General features: G+C 50.6%; 2 protein-coding genes across 3 annotated transcripts in view; one reads left to right on the top strand and one right to left on the bottom strand.

Moving 5' to 3' along the window:
- The window catches only part of LOC138817341 (fer-1-like protein 4), a 28,201-nt gene extending 17,605 nt beyond the window's left edge, over positions 1 to 10,596 (top strand). The window contains exons 29-45 of the mRNA XM_070007831.1: positions 232 to 430; positions 572 to 630; positions 707 to 838; positions 1,595 to 1,637; positions 1,731 to 1,831; positions 1,912 to 2,049; positions 2,129 to 2,245; positions 4,143 to 4,270; positions 4,426 to 4,596; positions 5,191 to 5,345; positions 5,897 to 6,057; positions 6,694 to 6,779; positions 8,742 to 8,840; positions 9,020 to 9,261; positions 9,745 to 10,022; positions 10,111 to 10,211; positions 10,298 to 10,596. Of these exons, the coding sequence (XP_069863932.1) occupies positions 232 to 430; positions 572 to 630; positions 707 to 838; positions 1,595 to 1,637; positions 1,731 to 1,831; positions 1,912 to 2,049; positions 2,129 to 2,245; positions 4,143 to 4,270; positions 4,426 to 4,596; positions 5,191 to 5,345; positions 5,897 to 6,057; positions 6,694 to 6,779; positions 8,742 to 8,840; positions 9,020 to 9,261; positions 9,745 to 10,022; positions 10,111 to 10,211; positions 10,298 to 10,502 (2,415 nt within the window). The 3' untranslated portion in view covers positions 10,503 to 10,596. The remainder of the gene's footprint in view (positions 1 to 231; positions 431 to 571; positions 631 to 706; positions 839 to 1,594; positions 1,638 to 1,730; positions 1,832 to 1,911; positions 2,050 to 2,128; positions 2,246 to 4,142; positions 4,271 to 4,425; positions 4,597 to 5,190; positions 5,346 to 5,896; positions 6,058 to 6,693; positions 6,780 to 8,741; positions 8,841 to 9,019; positions 9,262 to 9,744; positions 10,023 to 10,110; positions 10,212 to 10,297) is intronic.
- A 1,642-nt stretch (positions 10,597 to 12,238) lies between these two features.
- Ergic3 (ERGIC and golgi 3) lies at positions 12,239 to 23,119 on the bottom strand. Of its 2 annotated transcripts, XM_070007155.1 has the most exons (14): positions 22,918 to 23,119; positions 22,711 to 22,781; positions 22,512 to 22,599; positions 22,197 to 22,316; positions 19,871 to 19,964; positions 18,688 to 18,853; positions 18,494 to 18,551; positions 15,444 to 15,458; positions 14,746 to 14,777; positions 13,652 to 13,748; positions 13,510 to 13,574; positions 12,792 to 12,928; positions 12,653 to 12,708; positions 12,239 to 12,460 (listed from the first exon to the last, which is right to left on the bottom strand). In XM_070007155.1, the coding sequence occupies exons 1-14, from the start codon at positions 23,003 to 23,005 to the stop codon at positions 12,381 to 12,383; spliced, it is 1,167 nt and encodes a 388-aa protein (XP_069863256.1). In that variant the 5' UTR covers positions 23,006 to 23,119; the 3' UTR covers positions 12,239 to 12,380. The 2 variants fall into 2 exon arrangements, with proteins under 2 accessions (XP_069863256.1, XP_069863257.1); XM_070007156.1 differs by lacking the exon at positions 15,444 to 15,458.
- Positions 23,120 to 24,315: the final 1,196 nt, after the last annotated feature.

Raw genomic sequence — 24,315 nt, 5'->3', positions numbered from 1 at the left:
TGAGGAATCGAACCCAGGGCCTCATGCGTGCAAGGCAAGCGCTCTACCACTGAGCCACCTTCCCAGCCCTTGAAGCGATAATTTGAGTCTAGGCCCCAGGCAATGACATATCAGAGATGTCACTGAGGCTGCAGCAGAGCTGAGTGTAGAATGCCGGTCTAGATGTGTTGTTCTCCTACCTGTCCGTACTGCCTTCTAGCGCTGTGGAGACATTCCTCTCTCCTTGCTCAGGACTTACCGGAACAGCCATATCTGCAGCCCCCGCTCAGCATCCTGGTGATCGAGCGTCGGGCTTTTGGCCGCACAGTCCTAGTAGGTTCCCACATTGTCCCCCACATGCTGCGATTCACACTCCATGGTCATGAAGATCCCCTTGAAGAGGAAGGAGAGGAGGAAGAGACAGGGGACGCAATGCCAAAGAGACCTCAAGGTTAGGGGCTTTCTTCTGAGGTGTCACAAGCCTGCAGCCCCTCTGGCTCTTGACAGAGATGGCTCCGGGACCTTCCAAGGGGGCATAGTGCCTGACTGAGACTTGCCTAAGCCCCTCATGGCTCCATTTCCTGCCTCCCAGGAAAGAAGTCTTTGGATCCTGCTCTGGATGAAGCGGGGAGATCCAGAGGGCTCCTGAAGGTGCTGTGCTGTGCAGGAAGGGCTGGCAGGGCTTGGGTTGTGCTGCCTTAGTGAGACTGTGACCTCTTTCCCTCAGACTCCTCTGAAGAAACTCGCCCTGGGAGGTCTCTTAGGTCAAGGTCCGGAGCTGGAAGAGGACATTCCAGACCCAGAAGAGCTTGACTGGTGGTCCAAGTACTATGCCTCGCTGCAGGAGCTCCAGAGGCAGGTGAGGGGGGTGCCCAGAGTGGGAACTGAGGGTAGAAATGCAGGAAGAATAATCATTATCTTCAAATATTGGAGCACTGAAGTTTCTCAAAGTTCCTTATTACAATTTTTTTTGGGGTCAGTCTGGGGCTTGAAATCAGGGCATGGACACTGTCCCTGGGTTCTTTCTGCTCTAGGCTAGCACTCTACCACTTTGAGCCACAGCATCGCTTCCAGTTTTCTGGTGGTTCATTGGAGATAAGAGTCTCATGGGGTGGGGCTGGGAAGGTAGCTCAGTGGTAGAGTGCTTGCCTTGCATGCATAAAGCCCTGGATTCAATTCCTCAGTATCACAAATACAGAAAAAAATGGAAGGGGCACTCTGGTTCAAGTGGTAGAGTGCTAGCCCTGAATAAAAGAAGCTCAGGGATAGTGCCCAGGCCCTGAGTTCAAGCCCAAGGTCTGGCAAAAAAAAAAAAAGTCTCAGGGACTTTCCTGCCTGAGCTGGCTTTGAACCACGATCCTCAGTTCTCAGCTTCCTGAGTAGCTAGGGTTACAGACACGAGCCACTTTGGTGTATATTTCATACTCACAACACATCTCAATTTTAACAGTTTCAAAACTACATGTATCAGTGATGACTGTCTTGGATAAGGCAAGGGCAGATGATGAATGAAGTCTTTGAAAAAGGGACTACACAGCTAGAACTCTATGCTGGGAAAGGAGTAGACTAAGGAAGATGGTAGAGATGAAATCTCTGTCCTGACCTTTGGTTTTAGCCCAACTTGGATGAGGATGAAATGGACGATCCTGGGGATTCAGGTAGGAGATTTATTGTTGTTGTTGTTGCTCTTGTTCTTGATTCATTTTTTTTACCCTTTCCCCACTGACCTGTGTCACTCCTGTTCTTCCCAGATGGGGCCAACTTCATTTCTATGGATGGGGAGGCCCAGGACCAGGGTGAAGCTGATGTCAAAGGCTTTACATCTCAGAAAAAATCCATTGCCACCCTGAAGGTGATGGGCTGCTGGGGAGAGGGGAGTGTCCCGGGATTCTGGATATTGGTCTGTATCTGAGGCTGTCTGTCACCTTTCAGATCTACAATAGCACCCTGGAGGAAGAGTTCAACAACTTTGAAGACTGGCTGAATGTATTTCCCCTATACCGAGGGCATGGAGGCCAGGATGGTGATGGAGAGCAAGAGGGGTCTAGAAACCTAGTGGGCAAGTTCAAGGTGTGTTTCAGGAAGGCCAGGGAAACACAGGAGCACAGGCCAAGAGATTCAGTCCTTTTTTTTTCTCCCTCCACTTTAGGGCTCCTTTCTCATTTACCCTGAGTCAGAGGCATTGACCTTCTCTGAGCCCCAGATATCCAGAGGGATCCCCCAGAACCGACCCATCAAGCTCCTGGTCAGAGTTTACATTGTAAAGGTGAGTGTTCATAGCCCTGACACACCTCCAGTGCTAGAAAAGGTGATGAACATGAAATCACGGATTGAAGACTTCTGAAGGAGCCTTGGGCATCAGCCTTCAATTTTTTCATGTATCAGTTCTGTGCGTGCGTGCGTGCGTGCGTGCGCGCGTGTGTGTGTGTGTGTGTGTGCTGGTATTTGGGCTTGTATTCAGGGCCTGGGTGCTGTCCTTTAGCTTTTTTGGTCAAGGATAGCTTTTTTTTTTTTTTTTTTTTTTGTCGGTTGTAGGCCTGAATTCTGGGCCTGGGCACTGTCCCTCAGCTCTTCAGCTCAAGGTTAGCCCTCTACCACTTGAGCCACAGTGCCACTTCCAGCTTTTTCTGCTTATGTGGTGCTGAAGAATCGAACCCAGGGCCTCATGCATGCAAGGCAAGCGCTCTACCACTGAGCCACCTTCCCAACCCTTCTTTCAGCTTTTTTGAGTGTGGTTAACTGGAGATAAGAATCTCACAGACTTTCCTGCCCAGGTTGGCTTTAAACTGTGAACCTTAGATCTCAGCTACCTGAGAAGCTAGGACTTATAGGCATGAGCCACCTGTGCCTGGCTACTTGTATGTGGTTTAAACATAGAGATTCTGAAGAAGGGGCCATTTGAAGAGACATGTGTGTTCTACCCTAATCTAAGACTAGGTAATGGGGTCTTCTTCACCTGTTTCTAGCAATATGATAGGCTAGATGTTCTGAGAGAAATTTCTTGTATAATAAATGTAGAAATGGGGGCTGGGAAGGTGGCTCAGTGGTAGAGCGCTTGCCTTGCATGCCTGAGGCCCTGGGTTCAATTCCTCAGGACCACATAAGCAAAAAGAAAAAAGCCGGGGGCTGGGAAGGTGGCTCAGTGGTAGAGCGCTTGCCTTGCATGCCTGAGGACCTGGGTTTGATTCCTCAACACCACATAAGCAAAAAGAAAAAAGCTGGAAGTGGCGCTGTGGCTCAAGAGGTAGAGTGCTAGCCTTGAGCTGAAGAGCTGAGGGACAGCACCCAGGCCCAGAGTTCAGGCCCCACAACCGGACCAAAAAAATAATGTAGAAATGCCAGATTAAACTGTCTTTTAAATGAATGTTAGCTCATAAAAACAAAGCACAGCCAGGCTCACACCTGTAATCCTAGCTACTCAGGAGGCTGAGATCTGAGGATCACAGTTCAAAGACAGCCTGGGCAGGAAAGTCCATCAGACTCTTATCTCCAATAAACCACCAGAAAACTGGAAGTGGCACTATGGCTCAAGTGGTAGAGCACTTGCCTTGAGCTGAAAAGCTGAGGGACAGTACCCAGGCCCAGAGTTCAAGCCCCACAACCGACAACACAAAAAAAGCTCATGGACACTGCCCAGGCCCTAAGTTCAAGCACTACAACCAACAACAATAATAAAGAAGTACAATATAGCAATAATGCCAGGTGTTTTTAGGGCTAGGAATGTGGCTTAGTGGTAGAGTGCTTGCTTACCATGCACAAAGCCCTGGTTCAATTCATAAACAGAAAAAGCCAGAAGTGATTCACGCTGTGACTCAAATGGTAGAGTGCTATCCTTGAGCAAAAAGAAGCATTAGGGACAGTGCTCAGGCCCTGAGTTCAAGCCCAAGGACTGGCACACACACAAAAAAAGTCTATCATGAGAGATTATTATGTTAAAGATCTACCTTTCCAAATATTTGGTTTCTTTATGTTTTTTTCATTACACTTGTCTGTCTGTCTTACATATTTCCTAGGCAGTTTTGAAGAGAAAAGTTGTCTTGCTCACTCTCAATGTGAGACACCCCGTCGGGCCCTTTGTGTACACTTACCCTGAGATGCGGTTCAGCAAGGGTCAGGGCTGTGATGATGCTTTCTTCCAGATTCACTCCATATTGTTCTCCTAGGCTACAAACCTGGCTCCTGCTGACCCCAATGGCAAAGCAGACCCCTATGTTGTGGTTAGCGCTGGCAAGGAGCGGAAAGACACGAAGGAGCGCTACATCCCCAAGCAGCTCAACCCCATCTTTGGAGAGTGAGGCTGGGCCCGGTGGCTGGGGATGTGGGAGCCCTTGGGCCTAAGTGCTCTCGCCAAGTGGCTGTCTTGGTGATGTTGAGGGAGTGGACTCCCAAACCCCAGCACCCTCTCAGGGCAGGGCCATGTCCTCAGTTTCTCTCTCACTTGGTCAGGGTCCTGGAGTTGAGCATCTCTCTCCCTGCTGAACCAGAGCTGACAGTGGCTGTATTTGATCACGACCTCGTGGGTTCTGATGACCTCATTGGGGAGACTCACATTGATCTGGAGAACCGATTCTATAGCCACCACAGAGCAAATTGTGGGTTGGCCTCCCAGTATGACATGTGAGTCTGACAGTGTCTTCAGGAACTGCTCTTAATCTCTGACCAAGCACGTGCAAGCTCACATTTCCACTCCTGGACCCTAGGTCTTAGGTTTTCATAGAAGAGAAACTGTCTACCTCTCTACTGAATTTAATGGCCAGAATTTGGACTTAGTTGTTAAGGTCCTGTAATGGATAAATTGCTCAGCCTCCTTGCCAAATAGAGATTATATCCTAATACCTTCCTAGAAGCACCTTTGATTTTCTACCATTTCTTTGAGGACTAATCTGTCTCTCTTTTTTTTGGGGGGAGGGGGTCCGGTTGTGGGGCCTGGGCGCTGTCCCTCAGCTCTTCAGCTCAAGGCTAGCACTCTACCACTTGAGCCACAGCGCCACTTCTGGCTTTTTTTTTTCTTATGTGGTGCTAAGGAATCGAACCCAGGGCCTCAGGCATGCAAGGCAAGCGCTCTACCACTGAGCCAACTTCCAAGCCCCCTAACCTGTCTCTCATCGGAGTTCTTAACTGGATTCCTGTCTTCAAGGGTCTTCATTTCCCTGTGCCCACCTGTGTCCACGCACTGGTCCCAGATGAGGCATCTTCCTTTCCTACCTGCAGGGATGGGTACAATACCTGGCGGGATGCCTTCCGACCTTCGCAGATCCTGGCAGGGCTGTGCCAGCGGTGTGGCCTCCCTGCTCCTGAGTACAGAGTCCAGGCTGTCAAGGTGGGCAGCAAAGTATTTCTGACACCGCCTGAGACCCTGCCCCCAGGTACCAACCCCTCTCTTCTGGACAGATCAAAGGGAACAAGATGGAGGTAGAGATTCCTTGGTGTCAGTGTAGTGTGCTCCCCAAAATAACCTGCTGAAGGCAGCAGCCAGAGAACATATTTGGTTAAGGATAAGGTTCTTTGATAAGGTTCTGGGAAGAAAATGATCTTTCAGTGGACCTCTCAGAATCACAATTAATCAAGTTTCCAGGACACAGGGCAGCCCCACTGAGCATTCTGACAACAGCACAATTGAGCAGAATTGAGCTGCTGTCTCAAACATGGCTAGTGATGTTTTTGAATAGGATCTGAGCAGAAGCTACAGGCTCTCCACTGTCCTGATGTCCATGACTGCTGGCTCTTCACTGGCAGAATTGTTGTAATAGCAACCACATAACCACATCTCCTTTTTTGTGTATGGCAGACTTGCCCTCCCCTTCTAAGCTTTTATCCAGTGTAGTGGCCTCAGCTTAGAGTTCCTGTAGAGGGGTAAAGAGAGGAGAGGGGAGTTGGGAACTGTGTGGAATCCAATCTCACACACCTTTTGTTTCAGGTGATGTGGGTTCCAAGGTGGCTAGCGGGGCCTCTGAGGAGGCCCAGGCATTGCTTGTGCTGCGGCGTTGGCAGGAGATGCCAGGGCTTGGGATCCAGCTGGTACCTGAGCATGTAGAAACACGGCCCCTCTACCATCCCCACAGCCCAGGACTGCTGCAGGTGAGGGGTACCCAGAGCTCTCAAAGCTCTCAGAATCCTGGGATTTCTCTTTGATTGTGGGTCTGAGTCTCAGGATGCCCCTTCCTCAAGACCTCTGCCTGGGTAGCTCTCTACCTGCAGGTTGCCAGCATTCCTATGTCTTGGGGCCTTTGACCTCATGTCTTTCAATTTCAATTTTCTTTCACTTCTGGGACCTGTCCTTAACCTTCGACCTAAAAGCCAGGTGCCGGTGGCGTATGCCTGTAGTCCTAGCTACTCAGGAGACTGAGATCTGAGGGTTGAGGTTCAAAGCCAGCCCTGGCAGGAAAGTTTATGAAACTCATCTCCAATAAACCACCAGAAAGCCGGAAGTGGCACTGTGTAGCTCAAGTGGTAGAGCGCTAGCTTTGAGCTGAAGAGCTGAGGGACAGCACTCAGGACCAGAGTTCAAGCCCCATGACCGACAAAAAACAAACAAACAAACAAACCCAAACAAACCTTTGACCTGACGTTGACACCGGAATCTTTACTTCAGTCTCCTCCTCCATCCTTTTCCCCCAAGATCCATCTGGGGCAAGGCACAGCCTCTGGGCCACAGGTTGTCAAAGGAGGTGGGGACCCTAGTAAAACCCTCCAAGCCTAATCCTCTGCTCCTAGGGATCCCTTCATATGTGGATTGACATCTTCCCCAGCGATGTGCCTGCCCCACCTCCAGTTGACATCAAACCTCGGCAGCCAATCAGGTGAGAGAATTCTAGCCTTGCCTCCCAAGGAGCAGAGCATGTCTTGCTCTAGTGTACCAGGGTTCTCTGGAAATCCAAGCCCCCATTGAAGCAGGAGAAACTTCTGAAGGTAGGCTTATGGGTAATAGATGAGTCATTAAATGCCCCTTCTGCCCCACACAAGCCAGTGAGCCAGGTATCTGTCATTTGTAAACAGAGAATCCAAACACTTTAGTGTTCCCACCTGAGCTAATATGAGCAGAGCCCTGTTTGGACACTTCAGGGCTGGGCCTATCAATCTGTACAGATGGTATCTATTTCTGGACTCTGCTTTCCTTAGTTCCTCTCTCAGGAAGACTTCTGTAGTTTTTTTTTTTTTTTTTTTGTGCCAATCTTGGGGCTTGAACTCAGGGCCTGAACTTTTTTGTTTAAGGCCAACATTCTACCTTTTTTTTTTGGGGGGGGGGGATCTGGTCGTGGGGCCTGAACTCTGGGTCTGTGCGCTGTCCCTCAGCTCTTCAGCTCAAGGCTAGTGCTCTACCACTTGAGCCAAAGCGCCACTTCCGGCTTTTTTCTTTTTGCTTATGTGGTGCTGAGGAATCGAACCCAGGGCCTCATGCATGCAAGGCAAGCATTCTACCACTGAGCCAACTTCCCAGCCCCAACATTCTACCTTTTGAGCCACAGTCTCCTTCCAGCTTTTTGGTGGTTCACCAAAGATAAGAATCTCATGAATGGGGCTGGGAAGGTGGCTCAGTGGTAGAGCGCTTGCCTTGCATGCCTGAGGCCCTGGGTTCCATTCCTCAGCACCACATAAGCAAAAAGATAAAAGCCGGAAGTGGCGCTGTGGCTCAAGTGGTAGAGTGCTAGCCTTGAGGCCCAGAGTTCAGGCCCCACGACCGGACCCCCCCCCCCAAAAAAAAAAAAAAAGAATCTCATGAACTTTCCTGCCTGGGTTGGCTTTGAACTGCGACCCTCAGATCTCAACCTCCTGGGTAGTTAGGATTATAGGTATGAGACTCCAATGCCCAACTTTTGTAGTGGCTTTAAACAATACAAGGCAAAAAATATGCTTTTTCCTAGGTAGAGCCAAATCTAGAGTCACTCCTCATTAGACTAGCTTGGGTCAAATGCTGCTCCCTGGACCTCTTATTGTGCTCAGGGGCTGTAATGCACTGATCATCCAGCCCTAGCTGATGTCCCCAAGCCTATAGCCAGGTAGGATCCTATCTTACCAGAATCACATAGATAGATGATGTGACCCTAGTGAGGGTTATCAGCAGAAAATCAGGATATTGTTAACAACATAGAGAGATTGATGCTGGGCGAGGAAAATGGATATCCAGGGAAAACAGCGTTAGGCAATTCTGTGACAGCCACATGTGACAGGGCCACATGAGGGTGGAGTCTAGAATGTTGTGCCTCTCTGTCCCCCATGGCTGCATGTATTTATCCCCCATCTTCCTACTTCTCCTTGCAACACTGGCTTTCTCTGCTTACTCCTTACTCTTTCTCCTTCCTTCCTTCCTTCCTTCCTTCTTTCTCTCCTTCTTTCTTTCACTGGTCCTAGGGCTTGAACTCAGAGCCTGGGCACTGTCCTTGAACCTCTCTGTGCTCAAAGCAAGCACTCTACCACTAAGCCACATTCCCAGCCCCTCACTCCTTACTTTCTGTACCACCAAACTTCAGCTCACCTCATTAGACCTGAGTGACCACCATACAGCACAACATAAGGGAAAGAGAACCTCACTGGACTGGCGTGGGTCAGGAGACTCTTCCTGGTGCCCTCACCGTAGCTGGGGGTGGTCAGTGGTCATCTGGGCTAACCCTTCATGGAACCACAGATATCCTGATTACCTGGCCAGACCCAAACTGAGTGATCAGTGAATGTTAGTGGCCCTGGCCCAGGTCCTTCCCATTCTCACAGTCCCTCCCAGGACCCCTCTTTGCAGTCTGCTAACCATCCCCCAACCTGTCCCCCAGCTATGAGCTCAGAGTTGTCATCTGGAACACCGAAGATGTAGTTCTGGATGATGTGAATCCACTCACTGGAGAGATGTCAAGTGACATTTATGTAAAAAGGTAGGGCTATAAATGGGGCTGGCCAAACGGGTGTCTGCTGTCTCCTAATGGGATTAAATCCAGAGCCCTGTCCTCCGGGCCTCTATTTAAGTCTAGAGCTAGGTAAGAAGCCAAGTTCTACATTTGTCCCAGCTCTGACACCCATGGGCCCTGATTTGTCCCCTTCCTCTTGGTCCCAGCTGGGTGAAGGGGCTGGAGCATGACAAACAGGAGACAGATGTCCACTTCAACTCCCTGACTGGGGAGGGGAACTTCAACTGGCGCTTTGTATTTCGCTTTGACTACCTGCCCACCGAGCGGGAGGTGAGCGTCCGTCGCAAGGCTGGACCGTTCACCCTGGAGGAGGCTGAGTTCCGGCAGCCAGCCGTGCTGGTCCTGCAGGTCTGGGATTATGACCGCATCTCTGCCAACGACTTCCTTGGTACTGCCTGGCCTTTCCCAACCTCAAGTATCTATCCTTACTACCTCATTGTCTCCTTAACCCTTGGATCACCTATTTTAACTCCAAGTCCTGGGCTCTCAGACTCCAGGCTTGAACCTTTGTTTTCTCATTAAGCCCTGACCACAGTCATCAACATTTAAGGAAGATCCCTGATTTGATCCTACTGAAGTCCCCCTAGACTCCCTGGGACCCTCCCCGTGGTAGCCTTTGGGCCTTGGTTTGGAAGTCTGATCCCAGCCCAAGGCCCTCTTTGGCAGGCTTGGAAGTCTGATCCCGGCCCAAGGCCCTCTTTGGCAGGCAGCAGACCACGTGCTGGCAGCTGGGCTGTGGTCTGGTAGTGGGTGGCCTTAGCCTGACCCGGGCATCCTCACTTTTGGTGTCCCAACTTCAGCCCAGGTGCGCTGCCTCTCCCCCACCTGGCCCGCCTGGATTTGCCTAACACAGTGAGCTCTGCTCTTCCAGGATCCCTGGAGCTGCAGTTACCTGACATGGTACGGGGGTCCCGGACCCCAGAGCTCTGCTCCATTCAACTGGCCCGTGATGGGGCTGGACCCAGGTGCAACCTGTTCCGCTGCCGCCGCTTGCGGGGCTGGTGGCCAGTGGTGAAGCTGCGGGAGGCGGAGGATGAGGCCCGTGAGGCCCGTGAGGCCAGCAGGAAGAGGAGGAGGAAGAGGAGAAGGAAGGGGCGCCCAGAGGACCTGGAATTCACAGACAGCGGCGGCCATGTCTATGCGCTCATGGTGCGAGCAGTGAGCGCAGCCCAGCAGTCACCAGGCCTGGCCAGGCCGGGCCTCAGCTCCCAGCGACGCAGTGTCTCTTCTTTCCCAGGGGAAGGTGGAGGCTGAGTTCGAGCTGCTCCCCGTGGAAGAGGCAGAGAAAAGGCCAGTGGGGAAGGGGCGGAAGGAGCCGGAGCCCCTGGAGAAACCCAAGTGAGTGGAGCCCAGGCAGCCTGGTCCTTGTTGGGCCAGAGGGCTCGAGGCTTCTGATCACCCTGATTCCTCCCTTCTCCCAACAGCCGCCCCAAAACCTCCTTCAACTGGCTGGTGAATCCGCTGAAGACCTTCATCTTCTTCATCTGGTACCGGTACTGGCACATCCTGCTGCTGCTGCTCCTCTTGCTGCTCATCACCATCTTCCTCCTCCTCGTCTTCTACACCATTCCGGGACAGATCAGCAAGGCCATCTTTAGCCCTCTCCACAAATCCTCTGACTCTGACTGACCTTCAGCACCCTTTCAGCACCCCCCCCCCTGTCTGAATTTCTTCAGCCTAATAATAGTTATGCCAGAGTTCAGTGCTCAATAAACCCTATAGTACCAACGACCATGAATTATATGTCTGCAGGACCAGCTCCAACAGGGAGTAGGGCAGAGATTTTTTTTTTTTTTGACAGTCATGGGGTTTGAACTCTGGGCCTGGGCACTGTCCCTCAGCTCTTCAGCTCAAGGCCAGGGATCTACCACTTGAGCCACAGCGCCACTTCTGGTTTTCTGGTGGTTAACTGGAGAGGAATCTCATGGATTTTCCACCCCGGGCTGGCTTTGAATTGTGATCCTCAGATCTCAGCTTCCTGAGTAGCCACCGATGCCTGGCTGCACAGATGCTCTTGAGTGGCTGCTACAGGTGTTGGGTGGGGGTTGCTAAACACACTGGGAGACTGCTCACACCCCTCAAATCAGATTGGGACCTTGGAGGGAGGCTGAGAGCCACTCAGTGGCTCTTTCCTCCAAACAGCCCATTTGCTGCTCCTATCCTTGCCAGTGCTCAGTGGCTGGGGCCCTCCCACCGAAGCGGTTAGGGCATTCCATGACATTCTTAGATGTGAACTGGGAAATAAACCAGTTAACATGTCCCTCACCAGCCCTGAGGGTAAGCACACCTGTATGGAAGTTCTAGTGTCAGAACTCGGCAGCAGCGACAGAAATCCCAGCCCAAATTAAACCAGCAAGGTGCAGTTTGGTTGATGTAGTTTGTCACAGGGTGTGGTTGTCTCTGCCACTTGGCAAGCTGTGCTGTCCCGCAGGGGAAGCTCGTCTGTAGGCAGGTTCTCCCCCTTGGATCTGCAAGGTGACAGGCTTGGCTTGCCCTGGCTGCTGTGGCCAGGGGGGGATGTGCAGGCTGTGAGCATCTCTGGTGAGTTTGGGGTGGGAGACCAACCCTCCTCTCAAGTCCTGTAGCTGAGCGGACAGAGAGGGGTTCCCAGAGGAACTTCAGCATACTGGTGAGGAGAAGGGTCCCTGGGTGACAAAACACAAGGCTCATTGTAGCCAGTCCTGTCTTTTCTCCACTCCCATAGATTGGTATGCCTGAAGGGGGATTAAATCATGTCCAAGGAGGGGCAGGCAGGGTGGTTCACGCCTGTAATCCTAGGAGGCAGGGATTAGAGGACTGCAGTTCAAGGCCAACCTGCAGAAAGGACTCTTAATGGGAAGCCCTAGTTAGGTCCTGAGCCAGGGTCCTGGTGCTGGCCCTGCTCTATGATGGCACCTCCATCTTCCCTCATTTTTCAGTTTTGCTTCCATTCAGGAGCCTGAAGGGACCTACAAGGATTTTTCTCTCTGTGCCAAGAGCTAAGTTGGGGCTTGGCTCAGGGCAGGGACAGTGAACAAGATGCCATCAGGGGGCTGAGTTGAGGTGGCTGTTATTGAAGTGACAAACCACAACTGCGCTAGGATCCCTGCACATGGCACTGGAGTTAGCTACTCCATCGGCCAGGGAGCCCGTGGATCTAGGATGCTCACTTGGAAGGGTCCATCTGGTCCCTATGGAGAAACTGAGGGCAGAACCGTGGAGTGGACAGCAATCTGATGTGGAAAGAGTCCTATTTGCCACGGGATGCCCATGGGGGGCTTCCAGAGGGCTGGGCTGTGACTTGTCAGTCATGACTGACTTCAGTACATGGCTAAGATGGGTGGCTGTGCCTAGGTTCTGGCCAAGAATCACACAGAGACCAATAGTACTATCACAATCCATATTTATCAACCTTGGGCTGGGGTAGACTGAGGAGGCGGGAGGTGGGGCAGGTGGAAGAGGGTAGAGGATATAACCACAGGTCAAAGAGAAAGAAGAGAAAGGGGGTAGGGGGAAGGGGGAAGATGACTACGTTGTCTTCCCTAGCTCAATTTTCTTCTGGATGGCTCGGGCAGAGTGGTAGATGAGTGAATCGATGAGTCCAGCCACTGGGGGGAGAGAGAAGGGCTGGCACTGGCCCATTTGGGGCTTTGGTTTGACTTCCTGAGCCTCCTGGCCAGGCCAGCATCTCCACCAGCTCTCAAGGTACCCCTTTCTTTTCCAACCCCAAATCTGGAACACCCCAGCTTCAGACTCCCACCACTCCCCAACTTCCAAACAGGTACCGTGGGGCTTCTTACCTGTGAACATGCCCCCAATGATGGCACACACGCCGGTCAGGAAGTGGGTGAAGGACCTGGCGGAGGGAGCAGGGGGGCTCAGTGGGCGTCCTGTTCCTACAGACACAAGCCCTCGCCACCACCCCACGCCTCCCCTCACCTGTGCTTCTCTGTCAGTTTCACCATCATGGGTGAGAGCTCATACAGCACAAAGACTCCAGGAAGGCCCTGGTCACCCAGCAGCCCATTGGCTACCTTCTCATGTCTGGTCACAGAGAACTGATTAGTCCTCAGCACCTGGAGTGGGAAGGGAGCCAGGGCTGGAGTTAGGTCTAGGATCTGGCACCCGACCTTCCCCAGCACTGCCATTCCTGCCCCTTGTCTTGGTGTACCCTGACTGTGTAAAGGGAGAAAATGAGGTGCTAGCTTGGTAACAGGTCCCCTGGCCTATTGTTTTCATCCTGATTTCCACTCCAGTCACTAGCTCCTTACCATTTACCCATCCCAGCTACATCTGGTGCATGCTCTCACTGGAGGCCCAGGAATGAGAGGCAGGTCCCCTACAATGTACCCTAAGGCTGGACTGACTTTGTCACTCTCAGCCCCCTGCATTCTGCCACTCTGGAGAGGCTGCTCCACAGGCCACAGCAGGAATGGAACTGGCCCAGAACGCTCAGCCCGACTGCCCCCGCACTGGCAGCACCCCAGGCTTGACCTTGGCCTGTGAGAGTAAATCACCTACCCTCTGAACTTCAATGTTTCCTCCATTATATGGGGATAAGAGCAGCATTTACTCCCCAGGCTGAAGGGACTAAATGAAGGACCTCAAGTGCTTGGCACCAGGCAGGAGACTGACAGTTGCACTCCCTCAGACTCACCTCCCCATCTACTTTCATGTACACTGTGGGTACCACCTTCACAAAGTACTGGAACATCATGGAGGCTGTGGGGAGAAGACAGCACTGGGCATAGGTGCCAGGCAGGGCTTTGGTAGCAAGGGGCTACCTCCCAAGATGGTACCTTGGGGCGCAGTGACGTTGGTGTGGTCCAGGGGGTTCACGATGCCTGGATAGTCCTCCCCAAATGAAAGGTGCTGGATGTAGTGAGTCATGTTGATCTGCAAACAATGCCAGTGCCTGAGGCCTGAGTCCCCAACCCAGGCAAAGCTCTACTACAGTAGCTGACAGGGATGCTTGGATTTGTCGTGTGTGGAGGAAGAATGATGAAGGCAGGAGGTCCCGTGTGTGAGAAGCTATGGCTTTAAGGAGAAAACCTGCCTGTGAATTCCTCACAGTCTACACTCTTGACACTCCAGGGTTTAAGGCACTGGCTTCGCTCATCTGCTGGTTGCACAGGCCAGCTGCTGACTTACATGGCGGGTGCTAGCTCTGCTGGGAGGGTCAAAGTCATGAAGGCTAGGCTAGAGGCCTCTGATCTCCAGCTTTTTTGCTTCTTTCCGGCTCTATTTTATAGCAAACTCAGCCACTTGAGGAATCTTTTTTTTTTTTTTTTTTTTGCTGGTCATGGGGTCTGAACTTGGCCTGGGCGCTGTCCCTCAGCTCTTTAGCTCAAGGCTAGCAGTCTACCACTTGAGCCACAGCGCCACTTTCAGCTTTTTCTGCTTATGTGGTGCTGAGAAATCGAACCCAGGGCCTCATGCATGCAAAGCAAGCACTACCACTGAGCTACCTTCATAGCCCCCTGGAGGAATCTTTAAAAAAAAAATGCTAATCTGATTAAAATCATGCCCTTGGTTAAAGTAGGCCAACAACTTCCCTCTGTTTTCAGAGGAAAGCCAGACTCCTGAGTGTAGCCTGAGTCCTGTGTGCTCTGGCCCCATCAACCTCTCCATCCACACCTGCCCTGGCAGACCAGCGCCACACTCCTTGAGACTTTGTCCCGAGGTTCCCTTTGTTGGGGCTGCTCCTGTCCAACTGCATCCCCTAGCCTGCTCTGATCTTAGTCCAGAAGACCTTCTCTCACCCAACCCACAGACTGGGCCCCCTGCAAGACTGGGTATATAGTGATCTACATGCAACCCCACCTCAGAGAAATGAAGGAAGCAGCCCAGTCTCAACCCCACCTGACCTCCGTGGCTTCCACCTGGTACATACATTGTCAAGACCGAAGCTCTGCAAGTCATGGACTAGGAGAAAAGGGAGAAAGGGTCAGCATGGGGAGCAGGACTAGTCTCCCGGCACCCTGCGTCTTCTTCCCTCCACCCTCCTCCCTCTGCAGTAAGGTCTATCTGGCTCTCCGTTAACATCCCCCTTCCCCCCCCCCCCCCCAAACCCACTCACCCTCCGGCCTGGCATTTCCTGATCCTACTTAAGGACAACCAGAGAGGGCCTGCCTGAGTCCATGTAAACTCAACACAGACCCGGTTTCTTAGCTGACATATACAGGGAAAATCAGGCCTTTGTTCCCACCAAATCCTGCCTGTGTCTAAGGAAACAAAACCCTGATTCTGATCTCACATTAACTGGATATGACAAATCACTTAACTCCAAAGTAAGGAGAGACCCAAGACTGCCATCTAAGCTTTCTCTGATTCTCCTCTCACAGCTCCCTAAAAGGAATCCCATGGACACCCTGTATCAACTGCTCCACAACAAGCCCTTCCTGTCTGCTAAACCCAACCCCCTCCTGCTACAAGGAACCCTACCTCCAAGATACATCCTGTGCTTGTTATGGCCACCTAGAGGCCAGGCCAAGAAGGCCCAATCCCAGACCCATGCAAACCTCTCCCCATCTAGGACAGGCTGCCCCAGAAGTAGGGGTTTGCCCTTCCTGGGGGGGCAGGACCACTTACTCTCCACAGCATGTACTGCAGCATGGGGGAGGGAGGAGAGGGACGGGAGGAAGAGAACAAAGATTCAGAGGTTCACAATGAGATCTATGGAACACGATACATAGGATCACACTATTTTTGCCTCAGCAACAGGGTCTGGCCCAGCCAACAGGCCTCTCTTTAGTTCCCTCCTAAAGGGAACTCTTCCTTGCTTGAGGTCTTAGGGACAGAAGTCTGGTGGCCTAGTAAGAACAATAGACCTAGAGCCCAGGAATCCCTTTCCTAGTTGTGTGACTTTGGGCAAATCACTGCTCTTTCTGGGTCTATGTTCAAGTCCACAAGGAGCTATCCTAAGACTCTGATAGTATCTAAGAGAAGAAAGTATTTATCAATTTTGCAATGTAAGATTCTATTTTACCATGTAAGATTATACTATACCCCTAGTCACAACAGGATGTCAGAAAGTCGGTCCCAGGTCTAAATTCAGGCAGATCACTGGTTACGCCTTGCTCTGGGGTCCATGGCCTGATGACAGCCCCCGCAGAAAGGCAGAGAGGCTACTATTTTCTCAGCCATACCTCTCACTCAATGTCTGCAAGTTTCAGAGTCACAGCTTGACCCTGAACACCTTCCCATAGTCTCAGTGAGAGCGGCTCTCCCTTGGCTTCCTCGGGACTAACAGGGTCCTCCAGAACCACTTCTGCCCTCCCTATTCAACGGGCTTTCTGGAAGACAACACGGATATCACACAGGACCCCTCTTCCTGCCTGCTTCCTTTACCTGGAGTAGCTCAGGGCTGACACAGCCCTTGCTCATTCCCAGGGCTTTTCACAACGTGGCTTCACTTATCCTCAATGTAATACTTTTTTTTTTTTGTCAGTCATGGGGCTTGAACTCTGGGCCTGGGCGCTGCCCCTCAGCTCTTCAGCTCAAGGCTAGTGCTCTACCACTTGAGCCACAGCACCATTTCCGGTTTTCTGGTGGCTATTTGGAGATAAGTCTCATGGACTTTCCTGCCTGGGCTGGCTTTGAACCATGATCCTCAGATCTCAGTCTCCTGAGTAGCTAGGATTACAGGCATGAGCCACTGGCACCTGGCTCCTCAATGTAATTCTGACTCCTGTTCTCCCCAGCTGACCTCTCACTGGGCTGCTCGCTCAGTCAGCTCAGTCATCTCAGTCATCGGTAACACCTGTCTTCAACCTCTGATTAGCCCCTCCACTCTCCACAGCTGGCCACTTGGTCTCTCACACCCATCCCCTCTGGCCAAAAGGGAGGTCTTGGCTCCTTACTTCCACTTTCACATCTATGACCTTTGATCTTCCCTTAAAGTCCCAGCTCCAAAGCTCACAGAGAACAGTCCTTACTTGTTTTAGTCAAGAAAGCCCACAGAGCCGGGTGCTGGTGGCTCACGCCTGTAATCCTAGCTACTCAGGAGGCTGAGATCTGAGGATCGCGGTTCAAAGCCAGCCCGGGCAGGAGAGACCGTGAGACTCCTATCTCCAATAAACCACCAGAAAATCGGAAGTGGCGCTGTAGCTCAAGTGGTAGAGCGCTCGCCTAGAGCTGAAGAGCTGAGAGACAGCTCCCAGGCCCAGAGTTCAAGCCCCACGACCGACAAAAAAAAAAAAAAAAAAAAAAAAAAAAAAGCCCACAGAGAACTCCTGGAACAATTCTTCCATACCTTTTCCCAAGGTTTTTAGCAACAGCCCATCCCTGAAGCTCCTCATGATTTCTATAGTCACGTCCACCAGTTTTCCAGTGTTCCCTGGTTTCTCAATTCCTACATATCCCCCTTCTTCTTGGACTTATCCTCTACCTACCTGAGCCACCAGCTCTGCTGGGTGGTTCCCTAAACTTTGACAATAACTACATGCCTCAGGTAACTTCAAGTACCTTATGCTCAACTACCACTAATTTTCTCCCACTTCTCTCCAGTACCTCAAACCCAACGATTCTTTGGCCCCATACCAAGGGTGCATTGTTTCTTTTGCTTGCTCATTGGTGTCCACTTTCACCTCAAGCCCCTACAGTCTCACTTCTGCCTTTACCATCTTATTGCCCACGATCTAGCACTAGAACACTTCTTTACATATTTCTTTGACTCCCTTGCCTTTATAAGTGCCTAGAAACACTCACAGAGGTAATCCCAATGCTGTGTCACTCACTCTAAGCCACCCCAAACAGCTGCCCTGATGATGAGGGGGTCTTACTTTCCAATCATTGCTCTGGGTACCAGGGAGGCCCTGGGGTTGCCTAGCAACCCATTTCCACTTCATGGTCTATGTTCTCTCTCACTCTCACAGTACTACTTACATTTCCCTTACCGTCTTATCCTCAGCTGGTGACCTTGTGACTTACATCACAAAGAAAAAGAACAGCTTAGAAGAGGCTGTTCACGGGCTTTTTAGTGCTCTAGCTACTTCCCTGCCTGTGCCTGGAGTCTTCTTTCCTCTGACTGTGGAATCTGGTCTTTCTCCATGTCTGACATCAGACTCTCTTTCTCTCTCCTTCTCAAGAACTTCACTCCAGGGATTTTTTTTTTTTTCTTTCCTCTTTGGAACATCACCTTTGCTCTCTTTACATGGTAATTTCTGACAGCATATTAACATTTTGTGATACCACCTGCCCTGGCTCAAATAATTTGATTTGGGGAGCTACCATTGATACGAGTGCCTACGAAACCCAGGCTTGGTGCTATTCTCTTCTCTTTTCTTTCTGTTAGTTCTAGGGATTGAACCCAGGGCCTTACATGTGCTAGGCAGGCACTCTACCATTGAGCTATACTTTTTAACCTGCACAAACTCCATGTAAGGTAAGTACTGTTAATCATCACCATTTTATAAAGAAGGAAACTGAAACTCAAAAAAAAAAATTAAGAAACTTTCTTGGAGTCACACAGCCAGAAGTTTGAAATCTGAACCCAGCCAGTCTGGCTCTTCAGCGTCCACTCTTAACGATGGGGCCAAGCTTCTGGCCCAGAGAAGGCAAAGACAAGAGCGTCAGGCAGGTTAGAGGCATACCAGCTCATCTAGGGTCTATACTGCCCCAGCTGACGTGGGACTACTCACCGTGCACATGGGATTGCTGGAAGCTCTTCCCAGGGGCAAAGTGGAAGTTGCCAGCCACCTGTGGGGGATATGTCCTCTCATTCTCCAGCCATGTCCTGCCTTCGCTTGAAGGCCTGAGTGGTCTCTTGGTTCATGGTGGGAGCTCCAGCCCAGCACAACCAGTTCCCCTGCCTTGCCTCAGTCCTTCCTGGTACCTTGTTGACTTCCAAGAAGCCATACACCTGGCAACCTTCATTCTTCTGCTCTTGCATCTTCTGGCTGAAGCCCTCTCGCCGGCACTGTTCAATAGTGTCTGGGTTTTTGAAGGCCCAGCCTCGACGGCGATACGCCTCCCGGACATCTTCACAGGTGTTGCAGCACCTGGCGGGGAGGGAGGGAAGGGCACCATCAGTTCTGTCTGCCATGGAGCCTCTGTTAGCCTCATCCCTGACCACCACATGTTCTCAATGTTCCACAGAGGTATTAGCACTGCTCAAAACATGGGTTTCCATTCCATATACAAACATAAATGTTGCATAAGGTTAAAATGACAAATTTTCTGCCACATGTATTTGACTACCAAAGAAATACAAAAACCATTTTTTGTGAGTGTGGTGATGGGATGCAAACAGGGGTTGGGAAGTTAGCTCAGTGGTAGAGTGCTTGCCTCGCATGCATGAGGCCCTGAGTTCGATTCCTCAGCACCACATAAGCAGAAAAAAGCTGGAAGTGGCACTGTGGCTCAAGTGGTAGGGTGCTAGCCTTGAGCTGAAGAGCTGAGGGACAGCGCCCAGGCCCAGAGTTCAGCCCCCATGACTGACAAAAAAACAAACAAACAAACAAAAAACACAGGGGCCTTGTACAAGCAAATTATGGCCACACTCCGAACATCCTCCCCTTACAAATAAATGTTTTAAAGTATGTATTTCCAGGTCCTACCCAGACCTGTTGTGTCAGCCTCTCAGGTCAGGGCATGGGTAACAAATAACACAACAGTTACGATATCTTGTAGTTTATTAATTTGGGCTAGACCTTCTACCTCAAAGCTTCACATACAATATAAGTAAAGGGGGGACGCAATTGTCCTTCTTCATATAGACAGGTGCTACTACTGGGACTAGGATGCAAGGCAGAAGGACTCTAGAGAACACCACTGGAATATTTCTCTAGGCTGAAGAGCAGGGACCTCTTTAGCCTCACCCCTAGTTTGCAGTTTCCAGGCAGAGCTTGCTTAGCTTAGAAAGCCTTAGTCACTTGCACCATGATCCCTGATGGGGGCATGTACCCTAGTCCTCTAAATTTTTAGTCTATTCTCCCCACCTGTCACAATATGACCAAGGCTGAGGCTGGCTATCAGCACTTGAGAACCCATCTACCCACCCCCAGGGCCTGGCTCACTTGATGTCTTCCGACTCAGCTCCATAGCAGCTCTCACAGCGATCAGGGTCCAGGGAATCTGGATCAAACACTGTCACCTCCACTTTCCCAAGTTCTACGGGGAAGGCAGAAACATGAGCTGGGGACAGATGATAGTGGTACATCTGTAGTCTTAGTTCGTGAGCAGTCTTGGCCAATGAGTTGGAAATAATCAAAGTTAAAATAGTACCTAGATTTTATACTATAGATACTATACTATAGATCAGGCATTAGGTTTTTCTATATACATATTAAGTCTTTCAATACAATAGTAAGAAATAGTGACAGCTGGGTGCCAGTAGCTCACAGATATAATCCTAGCTATTTGGGAGGCTGAGAGCAGAAGGATCTTGGTTCAAGGACAGCTCAGGAAGAAAACATTGTGATGCTCCATCTCAACGGAAGAAGCTGGGTGTGGTGGAACAGGTCTGTCATCCTGTGGTAGCATAGCCTACTACAATGAGATGCCTAAAACAAGCATACTGCAGTCCAAGAATGTACCTGGACATGAAGTGAGAGTTTTTCTCCAAGATAACCAGCACAAAAAAGAGCTGGAGGCACCTACCTAATAAACATGAGGCCCTGAGTTCAAACACCAGTGTAGAAAAAAGGAAAAAATAAAACTGTAACCGTGGACACTAAGTGTTCGTTGGCTACCGGTCACTGTAGTTTATGTACCTTGTCCCCATAATGACTGATCTGAAGCTGGCTAACAGACATCTATTACAGGATACCACTAAGAGCATGAAAAAGAAGTTAAAAATGAACACCCACCCTGTACCAGATATTTTATACATAAATACTCTTCCATGTACAATGGTGTTACATATTAATAAACCACTGTAAAATATCATATCAAAAATGAACTTAAGGCTGGGTGCCAGTGGCTCATGCCTGTAATCCTAGCTACTCAGGAGGCTGAGATCTGAGGATCATGGTTCAAAGCCAGCTTGGGCAAGAAAGTCTGTGAGACTCTTATCTCCACAGAAAACCAGAAGTATCCCTGTGGCTCAAGTGGTAAAGTGCTCGCCTTGAGCTGAAGAGCTGAGGGACAATGCACAGGCCAAGAGTTCAAGCCCCATTACTGACAAAAAAAAAAAAAGAAAAAAAAAAGAATTTAATATGCTTAACCTACTGAACATGATAGCTTAGCCTGCCCTACTTTAAGCATGCACAGAATACTTATAGTAGCCCCTACAGTTGGGGAAAATCATCCAATAGAAAGACTGTTTTGCTTGGTGCCCGTGGCTCATGCCTAGCTACTTAGGGGGCTGAGATCTGAGGATCTCAGTTCAAAGCCAGTCCAGGCAGCAAAGTGAGACTGTTATCTCCAATAAACCACCAGAACCACCAACGGGAAGTGGCACTGTGACTCAAGGGGTAGAGTGTTCGCCTTGAGCTGAAGCGCTGAGGGACAGCACCCAGGCCCAGAGTTCAAGCCCTATGACTGACAAAAAAACACAAAAACAAAAAAACCTGTTTTATGATAAGGTTTAAATACTTTAGGTAACTGAATACTGAACTGAAAGAGGAAAACAATGTGTGTGCTTTCATACCATCATAAAGTCAAAAATTCTTAAATTGAACAGCCTGAAGCTGGGAATCATCTGTATGGATTTCATTTGATCCTTCTATTCCAAAGTGATTGGTATTGTTCTTTAATCTCTGCTTTATAGTTGAGGCTCAGACTGCAAAAGGCAAAGCTAGCTAGGAACCCAGACAATTGGATTTGAGAATCTAAACTCTTGGGGACAAACATCAAAGGCTGATTTCAGCCAATGGGGTGAAAAAGAGTTTGTTATCTAAAGAATTTCCACCAATACTATGACATATAAGACCCATCCTCAAGCTTCTGTTACTCAAATTAAGAAAGCATACAGAGTAACTGAACATACAGAGTCTAGAAGTCTGGATTTCAGTCCACTCTGACTTTTTTTTCTTTTTTTGGGGTCCGGTCATGGGGCCTGAACTCTGGGTCTGGAAGCTGTCCCTCAGCTCTTCATCTCAAGGCTAGCGCTCTACCACTTGAGCCACAGCGCCACTTCCGGCTTTTTTCTTTTTGCTTATGTGGTGCTGAGGAATGGAACCCAGGGCCTCAGGCATGCAAGGCAAGCGCTCTACCACTGAGCCACCTTCCCAGCCCTCCACTCTGACTCTTAATAGCTGAGGAGCCATAGGCAAGGCAGTTGACTGTCCTAGATGTTGACTGTTAATATGTCACTGTGCCTCCAACAGCTTACTTGCTGGAAGGTAGGGATTGGGTACTTACAGCTCTGGGATCTAAGACCTGTCCCCCTCCCCTGGTTACCATGCCGCTCAGCCTCTGAGCTCACGGGGATGCCATCCTTGTCTAGTCGTTGCTTGAACAGGTTGTGTTCCACGTCCAGCTGCTGTTCCCCCGCCACATCCATGGCATCAATGCTCAAATCTGGAAGTGTGAACTCAAGTTAAGGCGCTAGGACTCAGGAGGCATGGTGATCTGGGTCTTGGAGGGAAAGAACTTGTCTTGTGGCAGAACTTGGCTAAGGGCAAAGGAGGCTGTCCCTGGGTCCAGAACCTAAGGCTGGAGGTGTGAATCTGGGAACTTGGGACTACCAACTCCCATCCATGGTGATGTACTCACAGGCACAGGGCATGTGTGGGAAGAGAACATCGATGTTGATCTTCAGTTTGTCTCCCCGTGACTTGTCCACGTAGAGCTCAGGATGCACCTGGGGCAGCGCTACCTCTGTAAGATCCGGCCCCCAGCCTCCTCTTCCCCACTCCCACTCGCGGCCCTGCCCCTAGGGCGCCCCGCCCCTGCCCTAGGCCCCGCCCCTTACCTCCGTGGTGAGGTAATATTGCAGCTCGGACAGGAATAGTAGGAGCATGAGGAGGCCACTGACGATGGTCACTGCAGGGCGGGAAGCGAGGGTCAGAATGGCCTCTCTTCTACTCCCTCAGACTGTAGCGGGCCGGTCAGGGTCCAGGCGTCCGGGCCGAGCTCTGAGACACCCCCTCCCCGCAACCCCGGCCCCGCCGAGGCCTACCCGTGGCGCCCCCGCAGGTCTTGACCCGGAAGTCCTCCAGAGTCTTGGGGTAGGCATCGAACTGCTTCAGCTTCCCCAGCGCCTCCATGGGGACCTGCCGGAAAGGGGAATGCCAGTCGGCCCGCCCTTGCAATCTCCCGCTTCCGGCCCGGAGGCCGGGACCACGCCCCCTCGCTCCCTCACGCAGGCGCGCAGCGGTGCGCTCGCTCGCCTGCCCTCACGACTCAATAAGCGACGTGACAGGCGGCCGGCCCCTGGTGCCACGCCCCCTAGCTGGAACAGGGCGCTACCCGCGAGGCTCCCAGACTTGAGTTAGTGGAGCGACGGGGCTGCTAGGAGGAGATCTCTGCCAGCTAGAAACAGGGACCATGTTGGCGTTCACTTGCCTGTGTCAGAAACTGTGCCAAGTGTTTTCACTTTAAATTCTTGACCTCCTAGAACAGTGGTTTCAAAGTGTCCCCTGACCAGCGGCAAAGATCGCCTGGGAACTAATTAGAAATGCAAATAATTGGTTCTCATCAACCAGTCAGAAAACCCAGGATGGCACCATGAAGATTCTGACACAGTTAACCTGTGAGCTTCCCTCTTGGAAAGTCGGTGTTAACTTCCCTTTCCCAAGAGCAAGCTGATTAATATCAGGACTGGATTCCAACCCAGTTCTGCACCTCAAAGAAATCTTGGAAGCAAGGCCTTTTGGGTTAATTTTACTCAAACATCATTCCAGTACCGCTGTTGAACGCTGCTTTCTTGATTACTTCAAATCGTTTTTCAGAACCTGGGCTCCTCACTGGCATACTCTACCCCTCCGGGCCTAGACCCAAGTGGTGTAGAGGTTAAGCACCTCCACTGCTGCTTCATATTGCAATCCATTGTCTCTAGGCAGGATTATGGGCCCTGGACTATAATCTAGCTATTTGGGTGCCTGAGACCCGAATGTATGAAGGTTGAAGATCTGGGGGATAAATCTGAGAGACTCTTATCTCTTAATTAACCAGCAAAAGTTGGAGCTGGAGTGAGGCTCAAGTGATAAAATGCTAGTCACGAATAGAAAAAAGCCAAAAGCTAAGATCCTACGTTCAAACTGTTACAGACCAAAAAAAAGGGAATGTAAGAAAATAAAAACAGCTGTATAACTAAAAGTACACATAGAATTTTGTTTGTTGTTTTGATATAGGGTCTTGCTTGTTGCCTGGGCTGGACACAAACTGCTGGACTCAAACTATCCCTGTATCTTAGAGGCCCACATAGCTGGGTTACAAGTGCTGGCTGTTCAGGAATCTCATTCTAGGATATAAAATAAGTGCCCCTTTATGAATTACATTTTAGCTGGGCACCAGTAGCTCATGCCTGTAATTCTAGCTACTCTGGAGGCTAAGATTTGAGGATCAAGGTTCAAAG

The sequence above is a fragment of the Dipodomys merriami genome, unplaced genomic scaffold, assembly GCF_024711535.1.
Source record: "Dipodomys merriami isolate MVZ:Mamm:240054 unplaced genomic scaffold, mDipMer1.0.p SCAF_7, whole genome shotgun sequence".
Classification (NCBI taxonomy): Eukaryota; Metazoa; Chordata; class Mammalia; order Rodentia; family Heteromyidae; genus Dipodomys; species Dipodomys merriami.
The sequence above is the reverse complement of the archived record's forward strand: the minus strand, read 5'-3'. Positions and strand labels throughout refer to the sequence as shown.

Coding starts and splice junctions, on each gene's coding strand:
- Ergic3 (XM_070007155.1), bottom strand. CDS start 23,005: ATGGAGGCGCTGGGGAAGCTGAAGCAGTTCGATGCCTACCCCAAGACT. Junction 19,965..22,196: donor CTCAGAGGCTGAGCGGCATG/GTAACCAGGGGA, acceptor CCTTCCCCGTAG/AACTTGGGAAAGTGGAGGTG. Junction 13,749..14,745: donor AGAGCTTCGGTCTTGACAAT/GTATGTACCAGG, acceptor CATTGTTTGCAG/ATCAACATGACTCACTACAT.